The 26,075-nt window shown below is 34.8% G+C and overlaps 3 protein-coding genes across 18 annotated transcripts in view; 2 read left to right on the top strand and 1 right to left on the bottom strand.

Annotated features, from left to right (window-relative positions):
- PMS1 (PMS1 homolog 1, mismatch repair system component) overlaps window positions 1-13,427 on the bottom strand; it is a 106,319-nt gene extending 92,892 nt beyond the window's left edge. For 8 of the 13 annotated variants that reach the window (XR_013763016.1, XR_013763017.1, XR_013763018.1 and 5 more), the window contains exons 1-3: window positions 13,241-13,327; window positions 7,715-7,866; window positions 3,284-3,466 (exon numbers count right to left, since the gene is read on the bottom strand). Coding sequence is in view for 10 of the 13 variants with exons in the window: in XM_079135096.1 (XP_078991222.1) it covers window positions 3,284-3,466; window positions 7,715-7,846 (315 nt within the window). In the remaining 3 variants the exon portion in view is untranslated. The other 5 variants (XM_079135090.1, XM_079135092.1, XM_079135094.1 and 2 more) reach the window with 5 other exon arrangements.
- ORMDL1 (ORMDL sphingolipid biosynthesis regulator 1) lies at window positions 13,375-25,842 on the top strand. 2 transcript variants are annotated; one of them, XM_079135125.1, is made up of 4 exons: window positions 13,375-13,473; window positions 15,125-15,305; window positions 20,411-20,562; window positions 24,188-25,842. In XM_079135125.1, the coding sequence occupies exons 2-4, from the start codon at window positions 15,132-15,134 to the stop codon at window positions 24,321-24,323; spliced, it is 462 nt and encodes a 153-aa protein (XP_078991251.1). In that variant the 5' UTR covers window positions 13,375-13,473; window positions 15,125-15,131; the 3' UTR covers window positions 24,324-25,842. The 2 variants fall into 2 exon arrangements, with proteins under 2 accessions (XP_078991251.1, XP_078991250.1); XM_079135124.1 differs by lacking the exon at window positions 13,375-13,473 and adding an exon at window positions 13,482-13,729.
- Window positions 20,452-26,075, top strand: part of OSGEPL1 (O-sialoglycoprotein endopeptidase like 1) — a 35,789-nt gene continuing 30,165 nt past the window's right edge. For all 3 annotated transcript variants that reach the window (XR_013763021.1, XM_079135115.1, XM_079135113.1), the window contains exon 1: window positions 20,452-20,562. The gene's annotated coding sequence lies outside the window, so the exon portion shown is untranslated. The remainder of the gene's footprint in view (window positions 20,563-26,075) is intronic.

Raw genomic sequence — 26,075 nt, 5'->3', positions numbered from 1 at the left:
TAGACTTGAAAGACAGAGATTAGTGAACAGATGTTTACTAAGGAGTACTCTGGGTGATCACATGTGGGGACAAGGCAGAGCTATCCTAAATTGGGACCAGAACAGTTACTGGATGCAGATGACTCTGCATGACCTGAATAAGGGAACTCTTTCAGTGAAGTAAGGGTAAACTCCAAAGGGAAATTCAGTTGTGAACATTCACTTGGTATCCTTCATAGTACCCAGTCCTAAAGTTGAAGATGTGGGTAGTGCACTATGGTCCACTAGTCCTACCAGGATCTCTTCCAATTATATCTTTCCTTTAGCTCTCAGGTACAATCAAACCTAAATCACCATCAAAAAAACTGACAAAATAATACATGCTGTAAGATTCCATTTATATCAAGTTCAAAAACAGGCAGGACTAATATGTGTCGCTAGAGACCAGAATAGTGGTTACCTCTGAGGTACTGACTGGGAGAGGACCTGAGAGAACTTTCTGGGGTGCTGATAACAACCTTTATCTTGATCTGGAGCATGTATGTAAAAATTAATTGTATACACACACACACACACACACAAATCTGCATGGTTTCCTCAAAGATTTCAAAGAAAATTCCATGAAATGCTGTTAAAATTTTTTAATATAAACATGTTTTGCACTGCAATGTATAGACTGCAAACTTCCTTTAAAAAGTTTATTTTTTATTATTGTGATACTTTGACAATTATTTTATGATTCTGATGAGCAAAATTATTTTAACTACTTATACTCAGTAATATTTTAATGCCTCAAAAATAAGACAAAATGATAAACATGAATATGTTAAGCTGGCTTAAGTAATCACATAAAGAAACAAGATAGAGTGACTAACAGAAAAACACTTGTAAATCTGCTGTGTAAAATCAGAACTACAGTGAGAATATGGATAAATTACATGGCTCATGTAAAACATATTTATAAAGACTAAGTATAGTGCTGCCATCTAGCAGGCAAAACTGATTATGACTAATTTTGTCTCTGAAAGGGTAAATATATCTTTTAGAAAACATAGATGTGCCAAATTATATCTCTTCTGACAATACCAGAATAACACTTAAAGGATATCTTCCAGTTTTTACAATGGATAAAAAAACTCAAACAATAGTACCAGTACTGGTAGGTTCAGAGGTTCCCTGGTACAAGTTCCATCCCATTTTAAAAACTGATTCAGGACTACAGGTTCCCATATAAGTACCCTGGTGAGAAAGACTGGAGGGTACATGTGGGCACTGCCAGTCTTTATTCTCCAAAACCTATTTGAAGGTTCAATGAACTCTAAATAAAGCAAGTGTTGAATAAGACAGAGAAGCACATGGTGTGCTAGATTTTGGGTAGAGGTTTTATGAGCACACTTAAGGATTTCCTATTTTAAGAAAAACTGAATATCTGGCTGCCAACAAGCAAGGGACCTTTGTCCACTATGCTACAACACTCAAATCTCCCACATAAACTGCACCATTCCTGACATTTTTCATATTACTTAACACAATATCTTACAGAGCCCAAAAGTCAAAGAGAAAGTGAATATATAGCTAGGGCCATATCCCCCAAAATGAGAAAACCTAAACTATGTCAGCAAGTCAGGGGCAGAAGGCCAAAGGAAGGACCACAACGAGTTTGGAGAACACATTACTGCTGAGAAGATCAAGTTACTAAACAGATGCCCAAAGACCAGAAGACAACAACAATATGTCATGTCCATGCCACATTTTCTAAATAAGTTATCAAATACTATCATTTTATTACACTTGGCCATTCTCACCTAAATAGGAGATACCAGCTTAAAAACAGCTAGGCAAACCACAAAAATTACACAAAGAAACCCTCACACTCACCCTGTCACCTTTACTGGCATAAAGATACTGTCACACAATAAAACAGCCCACCACCCACAGAGTAACAGTATAGCATAAAGAAACTAATAGGTAAATAAACACAAATGAGACACATGGAAATGCAGAGATCAAGGTTATAGATAAATTTTGCCACAAACTAGTTAAAAATCTGGGGCAGAGGCAGTTAATACAATTGGTATAATGCAAATGAATGTGTCAGGCGCTGAACAATGGGGTATGTAGATATTACAAGCACCTAACCAGTAGTCAGAAAAGTGAAGTTCTAGTATCCAATCTGCCCCGAGGTATCTATACTTTAGAACAAGTTAATTCACACCTCTAGATTCAACCTCATTATCTGTATTGACCAAAGTGGTACTTCCAATGAGGGTTCCACAAAACAAAACAAAACAAAACAAAAAAACAACAGTAATATGAGCCAGGAATGTAGTTGCACTGGTAGAAAACTTGCCTGACATGTGTAAGGCCTGGGTTCAATACCCAGTACTACAAAAACAAAAACAGTAATATCCTCTTAATAAAAGGGTTTCATGATGAAGGAGATGTAGGGGAAAGTAGGTACCATAAACTACTACCCTTAAAGGTTCACAATGTGTTTAGTATAGTAAAGACTCTGAGAAATCCCAGTTAAGTATGTTTAATTTTTTAAAAACATCTTTTCCAAGACAAAGGGTTACTAAACTATCTTCTCTAATAAATATTAACATTGCAAAATACATGATGTTGTTCCTCAAAGAATTATGGATAGAATTACCATATGACATAGCAAGCCCACTTCGAGGTATACAACCAAAAGATGTGAAGACAGGAGCACAAATATTTGTACACCCGTGTTAAGAGCAACATTATCCACAACAGTCAAAAGGTGAAAACAACCTAGGTGTTCACCTACAGATGAATGAATATAAACAAAATGTGATGTATACACACAATGGTCTTTAGCTTTTAAAAGGAAGGAAATTCTGATACGTTACAATGTTCATAAACCTTAAGACATTATCCAAGGTGAGACAAAAAAGGACAAATACAGTATGATACCCTTTATATAAGGTACTCAGAATATTTAATTCATAGACAGAAAGCAAGATAGTGGTTACTAAAGGATGGGAGAAGAGGGAAAAGGCAAAGGCGAACTGTTCTTTAATGGGTACTGACAATCAGTTTAGGATGATGAAAAATTCTGCAGATTGCAGTGTTGATGGGTATATAACAATGTGAATATACTTGATGCTATTTAGCTGCACATTTAAAAATGGTTAAAATTGGTAATATTTTGTGTTAAGTATACCCTAACATAAATTTTAAAAATTGTACAAAATCTTTGCCAAATACTGGATTAGATTTCTTAATTCTAATATTGTTATTATGAAATCATTAAAATTGTCTATAATATAAATGACCTTACCTCAGCTACACAACAAATTGACCCCAAGGCTTCCCCACGAAAACCATAGGTTGTCAAATTTTCCAGATCTTCATGACTATTTATTTTTGAGGTATAGTACTTCACTGCCATTACAGGTGCATCAACAGCCTTGATACCCTCACCATTGTCTCGAACCTCAATTTTATCAAATCCATAGTTCTCCTATAAAAAGTTAAAAACACTTTTAGTATATAAAAACATTAAACTGCGATCACATTTAGAAACAGAAACATAAATCAAACAATTTGGTCTTTTTTGGTTTTTTTTGATACAGGGGATAGAACTCAGGGGCTCTTTACCACTAAGCTACATCACCAATCCTTTTAAAATGAGACAGTGTCTTGCCAAGTTGCTACACAGTCTATCAAGTCACCCAGGTTGATCTGGAACTTGTGATCCCGCTGCCTAAGCCTCCTGAGTCACTAGAATTACAGGCCTGAGCCATGGCACCCAGCACATTCATTTACAGAGCTCACTATGAAAACAAGAATTTAAAGTCTTGAGTTCTACTAATTTCTCATTATGGTACATGAATAAATCCCTTGTATTCTTTAGCCTGAAATTCATTATAAATAAGAGAATAGTCTGATCTTTAGCAGTTCTTTGACTTGTTTCATATCATAGGTATTTCTGATAATTTATGTTTAAACTTGACTAAAAACATTCTTCTGAATTATAAAACCCCCAAATGAAAAAAAGTACCATCCCCAGTGAAACACTGCCTGTTCTACCCATGAAGAGTCTAACAATGATTATTCAATCCATTTTTTAAACACTTTTCTTATTTAATACCTACTTTCCTTATTTTTCTGCCAATATTACCAAATAGGAAACAGCTGAGAAAACACATCTCATTTGGCAACATAAGTGAGTTTTAATTTGAAAATTAAGAAAACAAACTCAATTCATAGCTTGGTTCTATATGCTAATACAATATTACACACACATAATAAAATCTAAATCTTATACCAATTACACTTTCTATGAATACCATATTCTAAACTTGGTAGTCAACTTCTATTAAGCCTAACCTCAAAAAGTTTCATGTGTATTGCCACAAACACAAGTTATAAAGGGGGGGAAATTTTCCTATGACTGTATTCATTCTATATTACAAAGTAGTATTACATCTTTATAATGGCCAAAAATTATATAATATCACATATATCAGTATTTTTTAGATAAGTCATAGAGAAAGATACTTAAAATTTAGTTCCCCATATCTCTCTCAATCTAAAATTAAGTTTACATTCTAGGAATAGCTTGTTTGCTTCAGTTTATAGAAAAAAACATTAACCAGAGAAATGTAACTTACAATATAAATTAGAGCCCCAGATATTTGAGTAAAATAAGAACACAAAGATCTCTTTAAATGTTTAAAAGTGTCAGTTTAATCAACTAATTATGAAAACATACTTAGTATTGACAGCAATTATTATAAGAAATCCAAATTATACAGGTCTTATCATGTACAGCAGCCAAGTTAATAGCTTATTTTAAAATTCTATAAAGTAGATACTGATAAATGTCAAGAGACTAAAATATACAGCTAAGTTATCGTGTTTAATGTACTTTTAGAGAATACTGCAGTAAGCTTGATAACATTAAAAAAAATTATTATGGGCAGAATAAACATTGTCAAAATAACCATATTAACAAAAGCAATATACAGATTTATCCATTACCCATCAAAATACCAATGAATTATTCTTTTTTTTTTTAAATATTTTTGTAGTTGTCAATGGACCTTTATTTTATTTATTTATACATGGTACTGAGAATCGAACCCAGTGCCTCACACATGCTAGACAAGTGTTCTACCACCGAGCCATAACCCCAGCCCCCCAATGAATTCTTCACAGTTCTCAGATTTTTTTTTTTTTGAGGAAAAAACAGTCCTCAAATTCATAGAGAATAAAAGAACCAGAATATCAAATATTGATATCAAATACCTATACCAAAGCAATATGGAACAGTAAGAATGAGGACGGAGGCATCACAATAACTGATCTCAAATTACAGAGTTATAAAAACAAAAACAGCATGGTTTTGGCATTAAAAAGTTATGAAGACAATAAATTCACAGACAAATCATAAAGATATGGCCATCTGATACTCAACAAAGGTGCCAAAAAACATGTTGAAGGACAGATAATCTTTTTAACAAAGGTCCTGGGAAAACTGAATATCCATATGAATGCCACCCTTTACAAAGTGAATAAAAGACCTAGACATTAGACCAGAAACACTGCATCTGAGAGTAGAAAACATCGGGTTAATACTACAACATATTGTTATAAGCACTGACTTCCTTAATAAGCCTCCTAAAATCAAGAAATGAAATCAAGAACCAATAAGTGGAATGCAATCAAATTAAAAAGCATCTATACAGCAAACTATTAACAGCATGAAAAAAATGCCTGCAGAATGGGAGAAAATCTTTGCCAGCTACTCTTCCAACAAGAGATTAATGTCCAGAATATAAAAACAACTTAAAACACTTAACCCAAAAAAACCAAGAAACCCAGGTGATAGGCAAATGAACTAAACAGACATGTCTCAAAAGAAGAAATGCAAACAGCCAACAAATGCATGATAAAATATTCAACATCTTTAGCAATGAGAAAAATGCAAATCAAAAGTATGTTGAGATTTTATCTCACTCCAATTAGAATGGCAATCATTAAGAATACAAATAACAACAAATGTGAACTAGGAAATGCGGGAAAGGGTATACTCATATATTGTTGTTGAGACTGAAAAGTAGTACCACCACTTTGGAAAGCAGTATGGAGAATCCTTACAAGACCAGAAATGGAAACACCTAGAAGAAATAAGGAACTTTTTAAAAAAGGGAATCTCATAAAAATAGAAAGGAGAAGAATAAATTAGAGGAAAGGGATCAAAGCAAAGAGGGAAAGGATGGGAAAGGGAAGGAACTGTGGAATGAAATCCACCAAATTATGGTGCATACATATGAATATATCACAATGAATTCCATTTTTATGTACAACTATAATGCACCAATTTTTAAAAAATTAATAGAAGACCAGTAAACTAGAAGAAACCGATGAGGGGAAAAGGGAAGAGAGGGAAAAGGGAAGTACTGGTGAATGAAATGTAGCAAATTATGTTATATGAATTTTTGAATATGTCAAAATGAACTCCTCAATTACGTAACTATAATGAGCTATTATTTTTCTTCCAGAAACAATTAAGAACAAGATACATGTTTTAGAGACAAAAAAAGGATATGTATTTACCTGCCTGATTCTTAAAACTGTCATATATAATGATATAATCTTATTTAATTATTATCAATTGTATTCTAATGAGGCTTAACTGACTATATGAAATGCTTTCTTTTTTTCATGTTCATAAAGCTTACAGTGTATTATTTAAAAACATAACACGTTTGATACAGAAGAGCAGTTCTACAGCAGCAGCAGCTTCAACTAGACATTTGTTAGAAATGCAAATTCTCAAGCCCCTCCAGCAACCACAAGTCTAGGAGCAGAGTCCATTATCTAACAAATCTCCTAATTTAATCTGATGCACCCATACACTGTGAGAACCACTAGCACAGAGGAAAGATAGTGAATGGGTTTTAGAGTCAGAAAGACTGAATTCCAATTTTAGCTCCACTACTATTTTTCAGAACATTTACTATCTGTAAAATGGGTACAGTACTAATTTATCAAAAAAAGTTTTTATATGAAGTAACTCAGATTTATAGCTATATCATAGAATCTTGTCAGGTAAAAAAAGTGAGATCCTTTTCCTAAAAAGATATTCCAGTCAGAATTATTTCTAATGCCAACATAGTAGAAATAACACAAATATCTAATAATTAGGAGATTTTTTAAAAATGTATTCAAACATTGAAAGAAATTAATTTACTTTCCTAGAAAGTGCTAGGTACTGACCAGTAATGAAACAATAAAAAAAAGAATAAAATATATTTTACTGCTATGAACTTGCAGTTTACAATAGAAAAAAATGGACATGTAAACTAATTGCAATAAATCATAATGAATGTTCTAAGTCATGTTAATTGAATGATTTAATATGTAGCATTTAATGCAAAATTAAAGTAACAAGGGGAATAGTTTTGAAACAAAATTGGTGGGAAAAATAAAATGCATAGAATAAATAAAACAAGTAAATGTGAATAACCAAGGACAAATATCAGAAAATACTGACATTAAAATTATGTTTTAGGTGATTAAGTCCTAAAATACATGTGTTCTTCCATAATTTCTTTTATTATTACTATATTATTAATTCATATTAAAATTTAATTTTAGGAACCTGCTCTTAAGACAAATATCCTATGTGTAATTTGCTGGCACAAAGAAATAAGAAAAGATCTACAAGGCCCCTTTCTTAGTATCTCTCAAGAAAACTCACCAGTTTAACATCTATGCTTGTAGCACCAGCATCCAAGGAGTTTTCAATAAGCTCTTTTACAACACTGACCACTGAAGTGATTATCTGAGAACTTGAAAGGAGGCGAACTGTTGCTGCAGGCAACTGTTTCATTCTAGCATTTAGCAGAATAGCTAGAAGATAAAAATGCAAGTTATAAAAATAAGAATTGTTAAATAATCCTAATAGAACTAATAAAAATAATACTGATTTAACAATAATTATAGTAACAGTTCCCATTTATTTAGCCTTACTTTATGCCAGGTTCTATTTTAAGCACATACGGTATTAAATCATTTATTTCATACCAATACACTTTTGGGGGAGGGGGTACTAGGGACTGAACCCAGAGGCACTTAACAACTAAGCCACATCATCCCCAGCCCTTTTTATTATTTTGAGACCTCAATAAATTGCTTAGGGCCTCTCTAAGTTGCTGAAGCTGGCTTTGAACTCTCAATCCTCCTGCTTTCATCTCCCAAGCCTCTGGGATTACACACCAGCTCACATCAACACACTTTGAAATAGGTGTTATTATCATCTCCATTTTATACTACTACTGTGGCACGGAGAAGAAAACTTGTACAAGATCATTCAGTTATTAAGAGGCAGAGCTGAGACTTAAATATAGGCAAGTAATTCAACACTTCCTCTATTGATAGGTAATCTTATTACCTCTAATAAATAAAATGACCAAAGGAAGTTCAAAAAATTGAGCAGAAGTGATTTTATTTTTTATGTGGAAAGACTTGAGCCATTTTCAATATTAACAGAAAATGGGATTGTGCCATCAGTGGTGAGGAGAAAGATGGCTTTCATCTCTGCAAGAGGGTTTATAGCTCTCCTTAAATTGCCAATTCTGTAGCACTTTTAGCATATAATGTAATTTAGCTTCTCTAAGGTACTCTTTTATTACTTTATGTCATGTGTTACACTTGGTATTAATTGTATCCAAGTGCCCTGAAAGCAGGAGATCATAGTTTGCAACATTTCCAACTGTGAGGTTAGAGACTGTTGCTCATAATCATCCCCAAATGAGTCCTAAATATCAGAAGACAAAATATTTAAGTGTTTTACTTTGCTTCTTACAGAAACAGAATATTAATGGATCATGAAAATGTAGTGTCAACTGAAATCCATTTGCCCATTTTTTTTTTTCTGTAATTTTTCAGGCTGCTTGATTATTCTGAAAGGAAACAAGGAATGCTATTTAATCTGTGATTAAAATAATCATACATCCTTTTCCCATACATTCACTTATATATCTATAGATACCTATGTACCTGATTAGATACAGAGGGATATACAGTGAAACACAGACAGAGATGTAGACATATGGATTAGGTCAAAATTGACCCTTTTATCCTAAATAAAAGATAAGATAGGTTTATTATACTTTTATCACAAGTTTGTAATTTCCAACTGGCATGAGGAATAAAAAGGTCCCTGTGCTCTTCCCCATCACTGCTGCTTTCTGGTCTAACTCACAAATTACCTGCTCGAAGAGCTACTTAAAACTTTCATGTAATTTAGCAACACATGATTTTTTTAAAAATCCATAATATGAGCAAAATGTTTTTGTCATTTCTCCCAATGTTTTGTGTGGCTGTAATTGCTATCTACATTTCTATTTTTCTCTGCTATTACCAGATAAATTTGGCAATGCTATTTCCAAATAAATATCAGTATTCCTTAGAGAATCACTGGGGGTTTTTGTTTGTTTTGTTTTGTTTTGTTTTTTAGGTAGACAGAGGTTAAAAAGAAAAGCCTGACTGATTAAGTAACTGGGCCTAGTTACTTCTTACAAGTTAAAAATTTTTATCTCAAATATTTCCTTAAGTGTATCAAGTATGCCCTGGTTCATACTCATTACAGACCACTGAAGGCACATAAACACTAGAATCATGAAGACAAACCTGTTCTAAAAAGATTTCTTAAAAGTAAACAGTATGGTAATAAATGAATAATGAGAACAGCAATTGTGCTACAATGAGTGTAAAGTATGAGCTGCCTGGTTAGAAATGAAGAAGTGGTCCTGTCACCTTGAGATGTGATAATTGCAGTCAATCACACAGCTTAACATCAGCTTCATTTAAACATGATTTCTCACCCATGTATTTTAGAGTTACAATGCCTTTTTAACCAGTGAGCTCTTTTGGAGTTAGGCTATCTAAGATTAGCATTAACCTGAACTAGTCAGATCCCAGATCTACTCTGCCTAAAACATCATTCTAATCATGTCGCACCACAAAATCAGTAAGTGATAAAGCACAAATCTCTGTGTTGGAATCTAAGATCCATTATCTGCTGATACAGCATGCAGATCCATGTTTTAGCTATAAAACCCTTTGCTCACACAAACAAAACACCTCAAACATCTTTAATGAAAATTCCATATTTAAAACTGCAGGGAGGAGGTTTTGCACCTGCCTCACTGCCTAATATCAGAAAAAAAAAAAAAAAAAAATTTAGGAAAATAAACACTAGCTTGACAACATCCAGAGTTAAGATTTTTCTTGGACCAAAAAAATGGGGGTGAGGGCACCATAGATATTTCCTTAATTTAGCATGACTAGACATATGCTCATTTGGTGATTTGATTCTATGTAATCTAGTTCCAAACAAAACAGCACTGCAAAAAAAATTTAAAAAAAAAAAATCAGTTTAAAATTTCTTCTCAAGCAACATAAGACAAACAAGTCATATAAAGAAGAATGTAAAATAAGTGTCAGTAACTCAACAGGAAATGGCGTATAGGCATTATAACAGCAAGATTTTTAAGAGACACATTTCTGGAAAAAAGGTAACATACTGGGTTCTGAGGGTATTAACTGGTCACAATTCATAAATATATTTTAGAAACATAAGGCAATACTAATTGGCACAATTAAAAAACTAGCAGACCAGAAGCAAAAACCAAACAGGTCCTGGAGTTCATGTTCTTATACATAAACAGAAGCACATCACTTAAATTCCTCTGTAAAAACAATTCATCTGTTAAAAAAAACAGATAGTGCCTCATGACTTTAAAAAGGATCAAATGAGAAAGCATATTAAGGGCTTAAATGTACAGTATTATGATGAGAGACCATTATGTAAAGAAATGCTGGAATTTTTTAACACTAACAATTTCTAATTAATCTATATATTAGATTTAGTTTTGGAGATCAGTTTTCAGAGAAACTGCTATGAATAGCTATTTCTCAATGAAATTTTGTGGCTCTCCAGGGTTTGAAGCTTAGTCATTCTGATTGGTGGTCGAACAGTGGACAGTTAGCTCCATAACATTCACACAAATTAGTGCAATCCAAAACAAGAGACACTGTCTCTCCAAAGATTCAGAATGACCCCAAGTCTAAGAGTGTAGAGCTATACTGTGCAATATGGTGGCCTCGAAGATGCTAACCATTTAGAATTGAATTCAAAAATCTTCTACCCTAGTTTGAAAATCCCAAAGACCTAATAAAGTAATTTTATCAGCATTTTTCCTGTGCCTATGTAAACATTAAAATAGTGACCCTCTTCCAATCAAGTCACCATTACCTTAACTCCTTCACTATATATGCTTGATTTTATTTACTTTTTCTTTTTTTGTGGTGCTGGGGATCAAACCGAGGGTCTTATGCATGCTACACATGCGCTCTACTATTAAGCTACACCTCAGTCCCTCATACTTAATTTTTAAACTGGCCTCCATGTCATTTCCCGGTCCACCTAAACTCCTAAAAATTTTTTCTGGACTCCAGGGCCTGATTCACCTACCTTCTAAATATCATCATTTAGATGATCTGAAAGCAACCTAAACTTACTATGCCCCACAACAATCTCAGAATCCTTCTCTAATGAACTTTCTATATTTTTCTTTTTGTTGTTGTTGCTGTTGTAGGTGGACACAATACGTTTATTTTATTTTTATGTAGTGCTGAGGATCAAACCCAGGGCCTCTTGTATGCTAGGCGAATGCTCTACCACTGAGTCACAACCCCAGTTCCATCTTTTTTATATTTCTTTTGTAATATTATAAGAGCTAACATAAGAACTTTAAATACATTATTTCATTTAGTCCTCACAATATACTCACATGTATTATTATTCTTCCATTACAAATGAGACTTAAAGGCTTGATATACTGCTCGAAATAACACAACTATTACATGGCAGATGTACACTCTGGCATGTTTGACCTGAAAGGCCATTTCCCTTGAAGACTTTCCATCCAGACACACAAAGCAAATTTAGAAACTGAAGACATCATAGAAATTCTCACCCTCTACCACCTGGCATCCAGTTCTATCTATCCTACTTTTTAAATACTTCTCAAAATAGTCTTCAGTGTACTGTGTGTACTGATTGTTTCTTTTTTCCTTTTCCAACCCCTACTCCCTTCAATCACCAACAAATTAGGCATTTCTTCCTCTGTAATCCCGTAATATCTTTTATTTATTTTTGACCCAAATTCATCACAAATTATTCTATTTGTCCCTTCCTCCTGGTATAGCTTTAAGGCTATAGCTTTTTATAATCACATGTCCCTAGAATGTAGCATTCTACCATATATGTATCAAATGACCTCTTTTGCCTGGTGCCAGGCTTCCAAGTCATAGCACATAACGGAATAGAATGTCTGAGACTGTCAAGATAGTCTTCCATTTGTGTTGAGAGGGAAAGTGAATACTCATGAAAGCGTGCTGATGACCAGGAAAGTCAGTTAAGGACTACAGGTGGACCTGAAAAAGAAGTAGATATCAGAGAACTAACAGATTTTAGGGAGAACACAAAGAATTTAAAGAACAGAATAAATCTAACCCAATTGTTTTCACAGAACCAACAGAAATACAAAATATTTACATATCCATAGCCGACATTCTCCTAAGTCAACTTTGAAACGTTTCTAAAATATTTCAGCAATGAAAAATCACAAGTTTTGAATACTGCCAAGGTAACCGAAATGTGATTTCCAAAACGATTTCAAAAAAATCTAATCAAGTCTCCTCTCAGTCCTCAAATAAGTTCAGTTACTGGTATCCACATTTCCTCAGGATATAACACTGGTGCCCGTTCTCAGCAAAGATAAACACTGAAAGACACTGCAAAAAATAATGATTCAATGAAAACTTTACTTGTACCCCTTGTAGGTCACCAAATTACGTTATAAAACTTCGCACTCCCTCGCAAAACAAGTTATGGCTGTTGTGGATTAAAATTTCTGCTAGGAAATAATATCTAAAACCTGTACCCAGAAAGGTTTGGGAAATGCACCGCAACCAAAATTCAAAGCAGGGTGCTGAGCGGCCCAGAACCGCACAGAACGCCCCGCACGTGTGCGCTATCAGGAATTCCTACATCCACTTCCCGCCCCTGGGGGAGGCGCCCACTGCGGCCTGCCGCGCTCGCGCTCCAACTAGGACAAGTCGAGGGGAGGGAACCGTCGAGCCTACCAGCATATCAGAACGAATGCCCATTAGGCACACAACACTATCTCCTAGCTCACGCGAGGCAAGCAATTACCATCCACCAGCGGCGAGCGGCCAGCGTCTCTCCCGGAGCCCAAACCCGGCCTCTTGGGATGCCACGCTCACCCTCAGCGCATGCGCGTAATGGGGAACCCAGCGCGTTTCTTAGTCCTGCCTTGCCGCGGGAGGCGGGATTGGCGCTGCTGGCAGCCAATCCCCTGGCTGTGAGTGCACTTGACGGCGTCGACACGCGGCGCCGCGCTAGGGCAGACCACGGGCTTTCTGAGCGTGAGTATTCGCTGCGGTCGCCGCTGTGTTGGTCTTGCGCCGCGCCGGCCGCCGGAGCTGGGTGGTGGGTAAGTGGATACCAACGCCGAGGGCTGTGCTGCTGCCTTGGCCGGGAGCGAGCTTCTGGAGAATCAGGACTTAGTACGCGGAGAGCAGCCCGTGCCGCACCTGGAGTGCTGTGCCCGGCCGTGCCGGCCAAGCGGCGGTGGATGCTCTCTCTCGAATCCTCGTCGTCGTGCCGCGGCCCTGACTGGAGGTGCGGCGCGACAACGAAAGGCAGGGTGGGAGTTTCCCCCGGCCGGGAGGCTTCCCGGGGCTGTCTGGTAGGCGGGGGAGTTCCCGAGGCGGGCCGCTGCCGGTCGCCCTCTCCACAGGCCTGGGCGAGGGCAGGGCTGAGAACCTCTTCACTGGAAAGTCATTGTCTGCGGGTCCTCTAGGCGCGGCACACCTGCTGGGAATGGTTTCCGAACCCGAGTAGGACCAGCACCACACCGGCTTTGCCTCGCCGCTGAAACGCAAATTTTAGGCCTCTTTCAAACATTGTTTTCGAGTGGGAAAACTGTCTTGAGTCGTGGCATGTTCTGAGTACAATTTTATAAAATTTAAAAATGATGTGATATAAGTGATGGCCTTTTATAGAAGGAGTATTTACACACGTAAACTTACACATGAAACTTTTGTCTTAGTGTAACTTTCATCACTTTAAGCCTTGATGCCTATTCCTTAGTTCTTGAAAGAGTGAAAGGACATTATCGGAAACACTTCCTGAGATATGATTATGAAGAAATTCTTCTCTGCTAGTTTTGTAATAAAAAGCATTAATATATATTTTAATGGAGTCTGTTAAAATGTAATCTAATCCCATTTCCCCCTTCCTAGAATAAGGTATTTTTTTAGGACAATTTGATATTCTTTAAGGAATTCTTAGACCTGAATAAACATTAACATTGAAATGACTGAGAGATACCATCATTTCTTCCTTTCATGTTCATCTTGAATATAAAAGAGGAAGGGAAAACTCTCAAGGAGAAAAAAAGAAAAAGTAAAGTTTTCGAGCTATAGAAATATTCAGAATAAAGATTTGTTTTATTTAACCTACTGTGTCACAAAAACAAACCTGTCCCTTGACCACATAAGTTTTACACATGTGAACAGCATGTTCTTCCCAGGTTCAGTACTCAAAAAGGAGTACTTTGAACTCGACTACTGAATTGACTTGACTCTTGCATTACATTAGATGTAAGCATCTGACTACTCAGAACAGACTGGGTCGTTTTTTTTTTTTTTTAATACTAGTTTATTATGTTGGTAAACTTAGCTCATGACTTTTCACTGTTCTCATAATGTAAAAAATAGATTTTTTTCTTTAAGTTTGTTTTCTCCTATTATGCCATTTATTAAAACTGATACACTAGAAAACAAGTTTTAAGAAAGGGAACCATAAAAATGTCTTGTTTATCTAACCATTAAGTGAGATGTTGAGACTTCTTTGCTGCCTACACTAGCATCTGCAAGTAGCACATTTTGGAGGGTATGTGTTCTATTTCAGAATAACAAGGAAAAAAAATAATACTGGTGGTAACATTTCATTGTGTCAGAATTAGGGGTATTTAGGTTTCCAGCTATATCAGTGTTCTTTTTTTCTTTACAGAGCAAACATGAATGTTGGAGTTGCCCATAGTGAAGTGAATCCAAATACCCGTGTAATGAACAGCCGGGGTATGTGGCTGACATATGCATTGGGAGTTGGCTTGCTTCATATTGTCTTACTCAGCATTCCCTTCTTCAGTGTTCCAGTTGCTTGGACCTTAACAAATATTATACATAATCTGGTAAGAATTTCACCTTATTATAAAATAACTTAAAAGCTTAAGATGTAGATTGCCAGAGGCTAAGGGGAAGAAGGAATGGGGATTTTTTTTTTTTTTTTTTTTTTTTTTGTCTAGCGGGTACAGTTTTAATTTTGCAAGATGAAAAAAGTTAAAAACATGGCTAATATTTTGTGGGTTTTTGTTGTTGGGCTTTTTTGTTTTGTTTTGTTTTGTTTTGTTTTGTTTCTGGCTGTACTGGGGATCGAACCCAGGGCCTCGAGCATGCTAGGCAAGTGCCGCACCATTGAGCTATACCTCCACATCAACAATTTAATGTTTTCTAACAGCTTTATAAAGATATAGTTCATATACTATAAAATTCACCTATTTAAAATGTATAGCTCATCCCCAACACTACCAAAAAAATGTACAGTTCAGTAGTTTTTAGTATATAAATGTCAATTTTGAAGAATTATAATCTGGGATAGGATTTCATTTTTTCTGCCACACTTTAACATTGGAACTTTTTTCTAAGTGGGACTTTTTATCCCATTGTTTGTACAGAATCTAAAAAATAGTAGATTATTTTAGTGAAAACTATAAGACACTATAATTCAGATTATTATACTGATTAACCAGAATATTTCAGAAGCAGTTGTGATTTTTGGTTACCTGCAATCCAATGAAAATCTTTTATTTCAATCCTTGTTACATCTTTCTAAATTGTGTATATATGCTTTTCCATTTCTATAGCAATTTGGAGCTTGTGTTTAGCATATTATGATGCCTTCACTGTACTTGATATCGCTCTATGTATTAAGTGTATTTTATTAGCTTTACAAAGTATCAGAAATTCCAATCTACTGATTATATTAATGCAGTCCTGGAAATTGTTAAAAACCAAAAACCCATTCACATAACAATCTTGATAGTGACTTTCACTGTCTTTAACAGCCAATTGAAATTGAATGAAAGGAGAGAAAATCAAATTAATGGAGAAGTTTAACTGAATACAAATGAACTGTTCAAAGATGTTTTAAAGACAGAGAACTCAGAACAATAAGAAATGTAGGATAAATGGATTTTTTTTTAAATTAATACTTATTACACATCTTTTGGAGTATACTTGAAATTGACTGGAGGGGGACAAGGATGACGTGTTGGTGGAAATGATAGGCGAATGTTCATTTAGTCCATTTTATGTGATAGACCTTAGTAGGGCAAACACTGTTGTATTTGTTTCTTTTAAGACATGGGGGTCTCCCTAGGTTGCCCAGACTGGTTCCACATTCCCCAGGCTCAAGTGATCCTCCTGCTGCCTCAGTCTCCCCAGCAGCTAGAACTAAAGGCACATGCCATAAAACCCAGTGAACACCTTTTCACTAGTCACCCTGTTTTTATTGAAACTCTTCCTTGGCTTCTATGGGATCACTTTCTCCTAGGTATGTTTCTGATTTCCTTCTCTGTTACCATTGCAGGGTCTTTATAACGTCTCTTTTCTTCTCATAAATATTGCTGGTCCTTTTCTATATTATGCAATGTATTCTACCTAGATTACTTAGTCTACCCATTTTTGAGTTTCTACATGTAGAATAATGATGCCCAAGTGCATACTACCAGATCACTTTGCATCTTAAACCAAAAAAGTACAATCTGAATTCATAGTATTCTTGATTTATCCTTTACCACCCACAATCTGCTCCTCTGACTTTGTTCTTAATCTTATCTAAAGACATCAGAGTCTGCCAAATAAACCAGACAGACAGCTGAATGTCAGTGGTAAAGCAATTAATAAAATGTATATTCAGACTGAGACTATTTTAAGAGTAAAAGGAAGCTCTGGTAATAACTACTCCAAAAGAACAGTTGTAAATCAGAACTGTCCTATGCAAATGAGGACATGTGGTCCTCCTTTTCCTTTATATTCTCTATCCATTTGGTCAGGATCCTTTCTGTCTTACTGCTTTATTGTCAGCTACATCCCTACACCCTCATTTTTTTCTCAGGTGAATTACTCTGAATGCTTCTCTGCTCCACCCCTCTACCCTCCTCTATTCCAGTGTGGCAGAGAAATATTTTTAAAATGCATGTCTGCTTAAGTTATACTCTCAAGTCCTTCAAGGATTCTTCATTGCATATATGGTAAAATCCAAAGTTCTTTGTACATCTAAGACATGTTTCTTGCCTCTTGTAGAGGCAAGAAAGGGACTCAGTCTTAACCATCTCTAAACACAGTCTTCATCTCTAAACTCTAGCAGTAAAGAAAATCATCTTGCTCTCACCTCTTTGGTTTGGCTTGAGCTCTGTTTTTTAATACCCTTCCATCCTTCCTGCTATACCTGCCTGATTTCTATCCAAGACTATTCAGGTATTACCTCTCACAGAAATCTATACAACTCTCCACAAACTATTATCATGTATTTATCATAGTTTCATAATTAGTAGTTAATAAGTAGTCTGTTCCTTTTTTTTTTTTTTGGTAGTAGTGGAGATTGAACCAGGGGCTTGCTATCACAGAGCTATATCGCTAACTCTTTTTAAAAATTCTGTTATGAGACAGGGTCTTACTAAGTTGCCCAGGCTGGCTAGAACTTCTGATTCTTCTCTCAGCCTCCTAAGTTGCTGGGATTGCAGGCATGTGCCATCATGCCTAGTTTTTCTTTTAATTTCTGTGTTTCTAATGATCTTTTTACATGTTCTGAATAAATTCTTTTCATTTTTATAATGGCTCGTCTTAAATGTATTTTGGAAGCCATTACTTCTCCCCACATTCCTTGTTTTCAAGTTGATTAACTGAAATTAAGGCACAGTATGTGATCATGAACAAATAATAACCAATTGACACCATGTAGGAAAGCAAACTTCTGATTTATTATTAGTTCACCTAACACAGCCACCCACAGATGTAGCAATTACATGACTCTAAATTTTAAGTTTCCTTTGAAGATAGCTTACATTAAACCAATTAAAAATGTGAAATACATGTTGAATGCTTTTAAATGTGGGAAAACAAACCCAATTATTGTACCCAGCAGAAAAATATATTTGCCTCTCTGAACCATACAATAGAAACCTAGTGATTCTTTTTATTCAGTGCTACAACACCCAGCATGATATAGTAATGCTTCACAAAATCATTAGCCTTAAAAATGAAAGAATTCTCTTATTTGATTAAGGAGTAGCCATGAAATAAATAAGAACTTTTAAACATATTGGGGTAGAAGATATATAGTCAGAAAACTTTATTTATTTATTTATCTATTTATCTTTAATCCTAGTAACAGGGATTGACCCAGGGCTTCACACATGCTAGGCACATGTAGCTGCCACTGAGCTACACCCTGAACCCAGATTTTATTCTTTTTCACTGAATATTTCAGTGATAAATAAACTGAGCATTACATTCTAAATAGTGTAAGAACATGTAGTTTGAACATCAAGAGGGTTCTCTTAGATTCTAATATACATGATCTAGAGTACAGGTTCTTTACTGTTTTGGAATCACAAGAGAATTTGAAGGCACATACTTTCTGCTTCATTGTTCCCTTTAAAGCCCTCATAAAAATGGTTTCTTAATGCTTAAAGCATAAACAGTCCTTGGCTTAATGTTGTCTTCCAACATATAATACTTGCTCTGTACCAGCCCTTTTTCCTGAAGTATTCAGGGAAAACAAACGTTATGCAAACAACTCTTCATGAAGCATAGTGTGCGTGATAAAAGTATTTTTGGTGAAATTCTATGCAAGCACATAAACGGGTGGTTAATTATTACTAGTGAGGGTTTCACTAAGGAGTTTTCATTTGAGCTTCAAGAATGAGGTAGTTGACAAGGTATCGTCAAGACTTTTGCCACAGCAATAAGAAAACTTTCCCTCTTCATTTCCTGACTATTCCGATTGTACCTTTGATAGCAGTCTCTGCCCTACCTTCTAGTTGTTTATGTATGTCTTTTTTCCTTATCATCCCTTAGAAGAATGAATTTTTTTTAAGACTGGAGACACGTCTTGTTCAGTTTCATATGTGCATACGTTTTATATGTCTTACAAACACAAGTCACTCATTAAATGTTTGTGGACTTAAATCTAATGAAGCCTGAGTCCTTTACTACATACCTTAGGTGTTTTGCTGCTGGTTAATACTATGGAACAGACTAAGCTTTGAAAGGTAGGGTTCTTTTAATCTGGTCCATTAGAAAATTACAAAACATTTTTCTGTTTTTTCTATATATTTACTAAAATTTGAAGTAGAAAAAATGACTTCATATCATGGCTTCTAGAGGAAAAACTTTCATGCTATTACCAGTGCCTCAAACAATGATTATAAAATGAATGAAGAACCACTTATCAGTCTAAATTAGCATAATAATCTCAAAGGAACCAAATTGAGTATGCATTATTTTTCCTACTTACCACAAAATTAGATGTGAAAAAAATATAGTCCAAATAGCTCTTAGTAGTATGTTTTACTAGCCAGGCACAGTCACACATGTTGTAATCCCAGCAACTCAGTAAGACCCTCTTTCAAAATAAATAATAAAAAGGACTGGAGATTTAGCTCAGTGGTAAAGTGCCCCTTGGATCAACCCCAGTACCAAACAAATGTTTTACTCTGATATTTTAAAAACTGACTTCAAAAGAAACACCACAGAGGAACAGTGGTGACTTCAAAGGGAATTGATTTGAACATTATACCTATAGCTTTGGAAGATAACTATTAAGGCAGAGGTGAGTGTCATTAAGTTTACTAATATGACACTGAAGAAAAGTTTCCCTGTACATTTGGAAAAAGGTAATCCTGTTTCCTACTAGGAAAGGTGTTAGATAATCTAATTGTAATGATGTGAAGCTACCCTAATGATTCTTCAACTTTATGAAAAGAAATGAAAATAGGTTACTTTGGGTTTATCTTTTACTGATTTTCATCCAGTAATACTTCTATATCCCAGAAAGCTTTATTTACCATACAGAAGCTGGCCACAGTCTTTCACTGTTATATGAAAGCTTAAAACTTGAACTGTTCGGTTAAATCGTTCGCTCACAAATACCCTGGAACCAGGTTAATGCTTAACTCACTATGACTAATTTTGTATTTGATATTGGTTATATACTACCTTGCTTGTTTTTCAGGGAATGTATGTATTTTTGCATGCAGTGAAAGGAACACCTTTTGAAACTCCTGACCAAGGTAAAGCAAGGCTCCTAACTCATTGGGAACAACTGGACTATGGAGTACAGTTTACATCTTCACGGAAGTTTTTCACAATTTCTCCAATAATTCTGTAAGTGGCAGAAATATTTGGTTATAAAGAAGATTGGGTAATAGGAAGGTGTCCATTTATCATGTTGAATTAGAAACAAAATATTTTGTTGGAAACTTCTACCAAAAAGTAACTACCTCAGACATAATATAAGGCACAGGCAAGGTATTTAATAAGGCAGTTGATGATAAAGCAGTTTTCACTTCAGTTAGTACATTTGGAGACATTACATGTTCTTCAGAATATGTAGGTTAATACATTCTAGCTCCTGTCCTTAAGTTTCATATAAGAAAATTAAACACATAATCATATCCTGAACTGCACTATTAGATTAATCTCCCTAAACAGTAATTTAGATGATCAGAAGCATTTCGTTGGTGACCCAGCCTTATTTGGATCTTCAAACTCTTTGGGAGAAGAAAATATAGTTTAGAAAAAAGAAATGCTGGGCTTTACATGTAGGACTTGAATTCTGTATCTTCCATTTATCCTCGTTTTGCTTATGTATAAAATTCTAGCTAATGATACCTAACGTAATCTTGATGCTATGAGAAATGAATGAGATAATATCTATTTGTAAACAATTTTCTCTTATTACTTGATATTCAGGGTTTTCCACACAAAAGTTCCTACCTCATTTTCCCTTTATCTAAATATTTTATCCCCACCCAACCCCCACCTGGTCAAGCAAGCTCTTCTATGCAGCATTTCTTTAACACTTCATGGGTAGTCCTACTTCTGTGCCTTTGTTAAAAATCAGTTCTACCTGAAATGCCTTTTTCCCCCCACCTCAGCTTTATTTAGGTAACAACTGGCAAAAATTGTACATATGCTCTTTTTTTTTTTTTCCTCCTAAGAGTGTGTAAGTACATAGATTGCTTTGAATCCCAAACTCAGTGACTTGCACATAATAGATAGGTTCACATATATCTTAATTAACACTCTACCACAGAACTCAGACATAATACTGTGTCCATGATGGAATCAATATAGACTGAGGTAGGTGGAAAAAGACTTTCTGGAAATGATGGAATTCTTTAAACTGAACTTTTAAGAGTCATAGATTTGGATAGCTGTTTAAGGGATGGCATTTTCAAGTAAAAGGAATAAACTAATCATAAAGTGATAGGTTTCTTTTTCTTTACATTTATAGCATTTTATAGAAATTTTGAATTGATTTAGTCCTGACTCTTAACCTCAAGAGTCAGGCACAGTGGCACATGCCTGTAAAACCAGCAACTCAGGAGACTGAGGCAGGAGGATTACAGGTTTGAGGCCAGATTCAGCAATTTAGTAAGACCCTGTCTCAAGATAAAAAGTAAAATGGGCTGGGAATGTAGATCAGTGGGACAGTGTCCCTGAGTTCAGTCTCCAATACTGGGGGGGGAAAAATTAACCTCAAAAGAAAAATGTCTACATGGCCTAACAGGAATAAACTAAAATATTAAGGATAAACTATTTTAGAAAGTCCTAAATTTGGGTTTTGGCTTCGTTTTCAAGCTGTGTGACTTTGGCCATTTTCTTGAAAGCCTCAGTTGCCTCAACTATTTAAATGTAGAGAATTGTATCTTAATATATGTAATAATAACTATCACCAAAAAAAGGCACATAAGATGTACCTGTGTACAGTCTCAATTCTCAGAATATATTTTTGACTTGCAGGTATGATTTCAGCTATTCTGATTAAATAAATTCCTTACATAACTGAAGAAACAATATTAAAGCAATCTAATAGCATTGTGTTTTTTGGTGGTGTTTTATTTTGTTTTTTTTTTTTTTTGGTTTTTTGGTGGTGCTGGAGATTTAACCCCAAAACTTATGCATGCTAGGCAACTGCTCTATCACTGATCTAAATATCCCTGGCCCCAGTATTTTTAAGAGTGCTTTCACATTTTCATATTTGATCATGATTTGTCAGGTAGGTGTGACACACAGTGTTATTCCAGATTTTTAGATAAAGAAACAGATTCAGTTGGGCACTGTGGTATGTGCCTGTTATCTCAGTGACCTGGGAGGCTGACGGACCCACAGGAGGATGGCAAATTCAAGGTCAGCCTTGGCAACTTAGCAAGACCATGTCTGAAAATAAAAAGGGCTGGTGTTGTGACTCAGTGGTAGTGGGCCCCTGGGTTCAATCCCCAGTAGTAGAGGGGCAGGGGAAACATTCAGATGTATGACCCTGCTAAAGATCTTGCAGCTATTTGGAATCAAGAGCCTACATTAAACCCTAATATTGATCTTCTAATACAGTTCTCCAATAGACTCCTTAGTAAATAAACACTTCTATGTTTTTTTAAATGCATTTAAGATTTTTTTAAGAGTCAGATAATTTTTATATAATCTACACCAGAGTTAGGTTTCATTAAAAGACAGGGGGCATGACTAATAGTATAATAAGACATACCAAGATTTATTAATTTCAGCCTATCAGATTATAAATTAAACCCATAATGATGATAGCAGATCAAATGGGCTTACTAAATACAAGTGACAACCCTGTTTTACTTAGTGAGGGAAGTGTAAAAATAGTCTTCAAGTATATGAAAGTAGGAAGAAAGAATAATAAGCAAAATTTGAGGACTGTGGTTTTCTCAAGAAAGTTCTGGCTACTTTTGAAATAGATGTAGAACTTCTCAGTCTAAAGGGTTCCAATAATGATATATACCATTCTCTGATATTTTCAGTCATACTTGGAAGTAACTATTCTTTTCTGACCATATTATTCAAGATATTTGTCTTCCCTGAGGAGAAATTAATGACAATAGAGGAAAGGCTATTAGAATACTTTTCTGTATACTCTCAAAGTAATTAGACTAACACCTATATGGAAACTAAATTCTTAGTTATAATCAAGTAAGGCATGATACTTGATTCACATTCTATGTGAAGGGTTCTTTTTTGTAGCCAGATGATATATTTGCACTCTGATATAACCTTGGGTAAAACTAAATAGTCCGAGTTCACTTTATGGTCTTAAAGGTGGTTTACACTTATTAAAACAAATTCTTGGATGTTAGATATCTGACTATGCATATGTGTTTAGTTATAGCAAAATAGCTGTAATTTTGCAAGTATGACTTTCAAGTTTCCAGTTCGATTGGTTATAGACCTATTCAACTATAGTATGGAAATGAGAACGTCAAAGGGACAACCAAGTGTTTTGTTTCTTTGAAAGATATTGAATTGTACTACTAAAACCCAATTTTTCAAAGCTTTACAATAGTGATTATTAACATTTTGGTCAGTCACAGAACCCTTTGAGACCATGATGGATGCTTTGAATCCAGAACTGCTCTTCAGAAATACCTACATAAATACAAAACTACATATAAAATCTCAGAGGGCATATGTAACCTATTTTGAAAGCCTTCTACTTTAAAGCTTCTGCTAAATAGCAGTACATTTTATTAAATGCATTTAATATAATTGCAGAAATGCAAAATGTGCGCCACCACTAAACATATTTTTAAATCCCAAATCTAAAAGAAACTTGGACCCAAATAAAAATTTTTATTTTAGTGATCCAAATGATTTTACTTTTAGGTATTTGTGTTTAATGGCCTTTTTTCTACCTTTTAATTTTTTAAAAATTCTAAATAATTTTATTTTTGGATATTACATGTATTCTTGACTTTTATCTCAACAGATATTTTCTGGCAAGTTTCTATACGAAGTATGATCCAACTCACTTCATCCTAAACACAGCTTCTCTTCTGAGTGTGCTTATTCCCAAAATGCCACAACTACACGGTGTTCGGATCTTTGGAATTAATAAGTATTGAAATGTTTTAAAACTGAACAAAATTTTTACAGCTACTGAGTTTCCTATAAGGAAGGAGTAGTTAGTAAACTGCACTGTTTCTGTGATAATGTGAAGTGAGAAGTATATACATCAGAGGACCAATTGCTGGTTCTTCATATGCTGTCTTGAAGTGCAGAATTCTACTAAAGGATACCTCTGTTTAATACAACTGGTATATTTTTGAAGAAAGGCTTTTTAGGCAAGCTGGGCAGGCCCAGCTTGTAAGTTAATGGCGTACAGTGAGGATGTAGTAGATAACTCCAAGGGAGTAAGATATTTATAAGAAACTAGGACCAGCTTAAATACAATGATGGGCATGACATGAGGAAAAGAAAATTTCCAGTCATTCAGTGACAGTTTAGGCAGACTTAACATGTAAACCAGAATCATCTCTATAAGTTTATTATAGATTCTTTTTATTATCATATATATTTCTCTTATATATAAGAGGATATATACCTTCTTGTTTCATACAAGCCAGTTTCTGTCTTATGAGTATGTGGTGTTGTGGTTTTTTTTTTGTTTTGTTCTTGTTTTTTGGGTTTTTTTGTTTTGTTTTGTTTTGTTTTTGCTGCCTCAGTATTATGTGTTGCTAGATGAAATTATTTTTGCATTTATTACATTACATAGTTCATGAAGGTCCACTTTTATGACTGATGCTGGAAGATAGCCAGGTATCTAACAGATAGTTCTGAGTCAGCATTCTAAGTTTGGAACAAAACAGATTTTACATGGTTTTCTAGACACAAGGCTGCTAATAAACCAATTAGGAAAATAATTTATTTCAAGCAGTTAAAGTACAGGGTAGTTTATAGGTGTCTGCCGTTTTGGTTAAGCAACTTAATTGATAAAGTCTGTCATTCCTTAGAAAAGGAATATAAAGTGGACAGCTACATAGCTACCTGTGATGTAGCAGTAACTGCTTCTCTAGCCATAGTATCAAAGTAAGTAATGGATATTTTGTTTTAGCAGGTCTATAGTAAAAGATAAGATTGTGTTTCCTTAATCCTGCTCTCAACCCCCATAGTTTGCTTGTTAATATTTTGCCTTTAAATTGTGATCCTTAGTATAGGTAACCCCAAATGGTAACTGTTTAGAGTAGTGATTATATTGAATTCTTGTGACCTAGGGAAGCTACCTATAGTTGTTAATATTAATTGCAAGAAAAAACCTATACACTACTTCAGAAGTAATCACATTTAAAAAAAAAACAAAAAAAAAAAAAAACCAAAGTTCTGATATAGGATGAAACTGAAAAACTGAGTAACATATTTAAAGAAAATTGAGTAGAAGGAGTTGTAGACCAAGTTAAAAATCAATTTCTGTCAACAAACTGACTTTTCGGAGTAGTAATCATTGTTTTGTATTTCAAAAGTATTGAGTTTAGAAATCAGTTGTATGATACTGCCTTTGTATGTTTGTCTTTCCCATGTATTTTTAAATAACTGGTAATCTATACTTTAATAAAAATTTTTCCTTGGTGTAAGATTATTTCAAAAGCTTTCCAATTCAGTCATCAATGCTACACTGACATTTTTCAAGTTAATTTTTAAACAAGTTAAATTTTAAGGTAATTAAAAATACTCCTTTGTTACTTCAAAGATTCTTCTTCCTCTGTATTCCCCGCTTTCTCCCTTTAGTGTTTTAAAACTATTTACTCAATAGATAGATGAGGGCCCACTCTGTTGAAAGTATTACAGATAATTTGTAAAAAGACAAACCAATTCCCTCC

Source organism: Sciurus vulgaris (genome assembly GCF_902686455.1).
Source record: "Sciurus vulgaris genome assembly, chromosome: 3".
Taxonomy (NCBI): domain Eukaryota; kingdom Metazoa; phylum Chordata; class Mammalia; order Rodentia; family Sciuridae; genus Sciurus; species Sciurus vulgaris.
The sequence above is the reverse complement of the archived record's forward strand: the minus strand, read 5'-3'. Positions and strand labels throughout refer to the sequence as shown.

Excerpts from the sequence above, each read along its gene's own strand:
- ORMDL1 (XM_079135124.1), top strand. The coding sequence starts at position 13,683 with ATGCTCTCTCTCGAATCCTCGTCGTCGTGCCGCGGCCCTGACTGGAG. Across the intron at positions 13,730-15,124 it reads TGCCGCGGCCCTGACTGGAG|AGCAAACATGAATGTTGGAG; the intron begins GTGCGGCGCGAC and ends TTTTCTTTACAG. Across the intron at positions 20,563-24,187 it reads ACAATTTCTCCAATAATTCT|ATATTTTCTGGCAAGTTTCT; the intron begins GTAAGTGGCAGA and ends TTATCTCAACAG.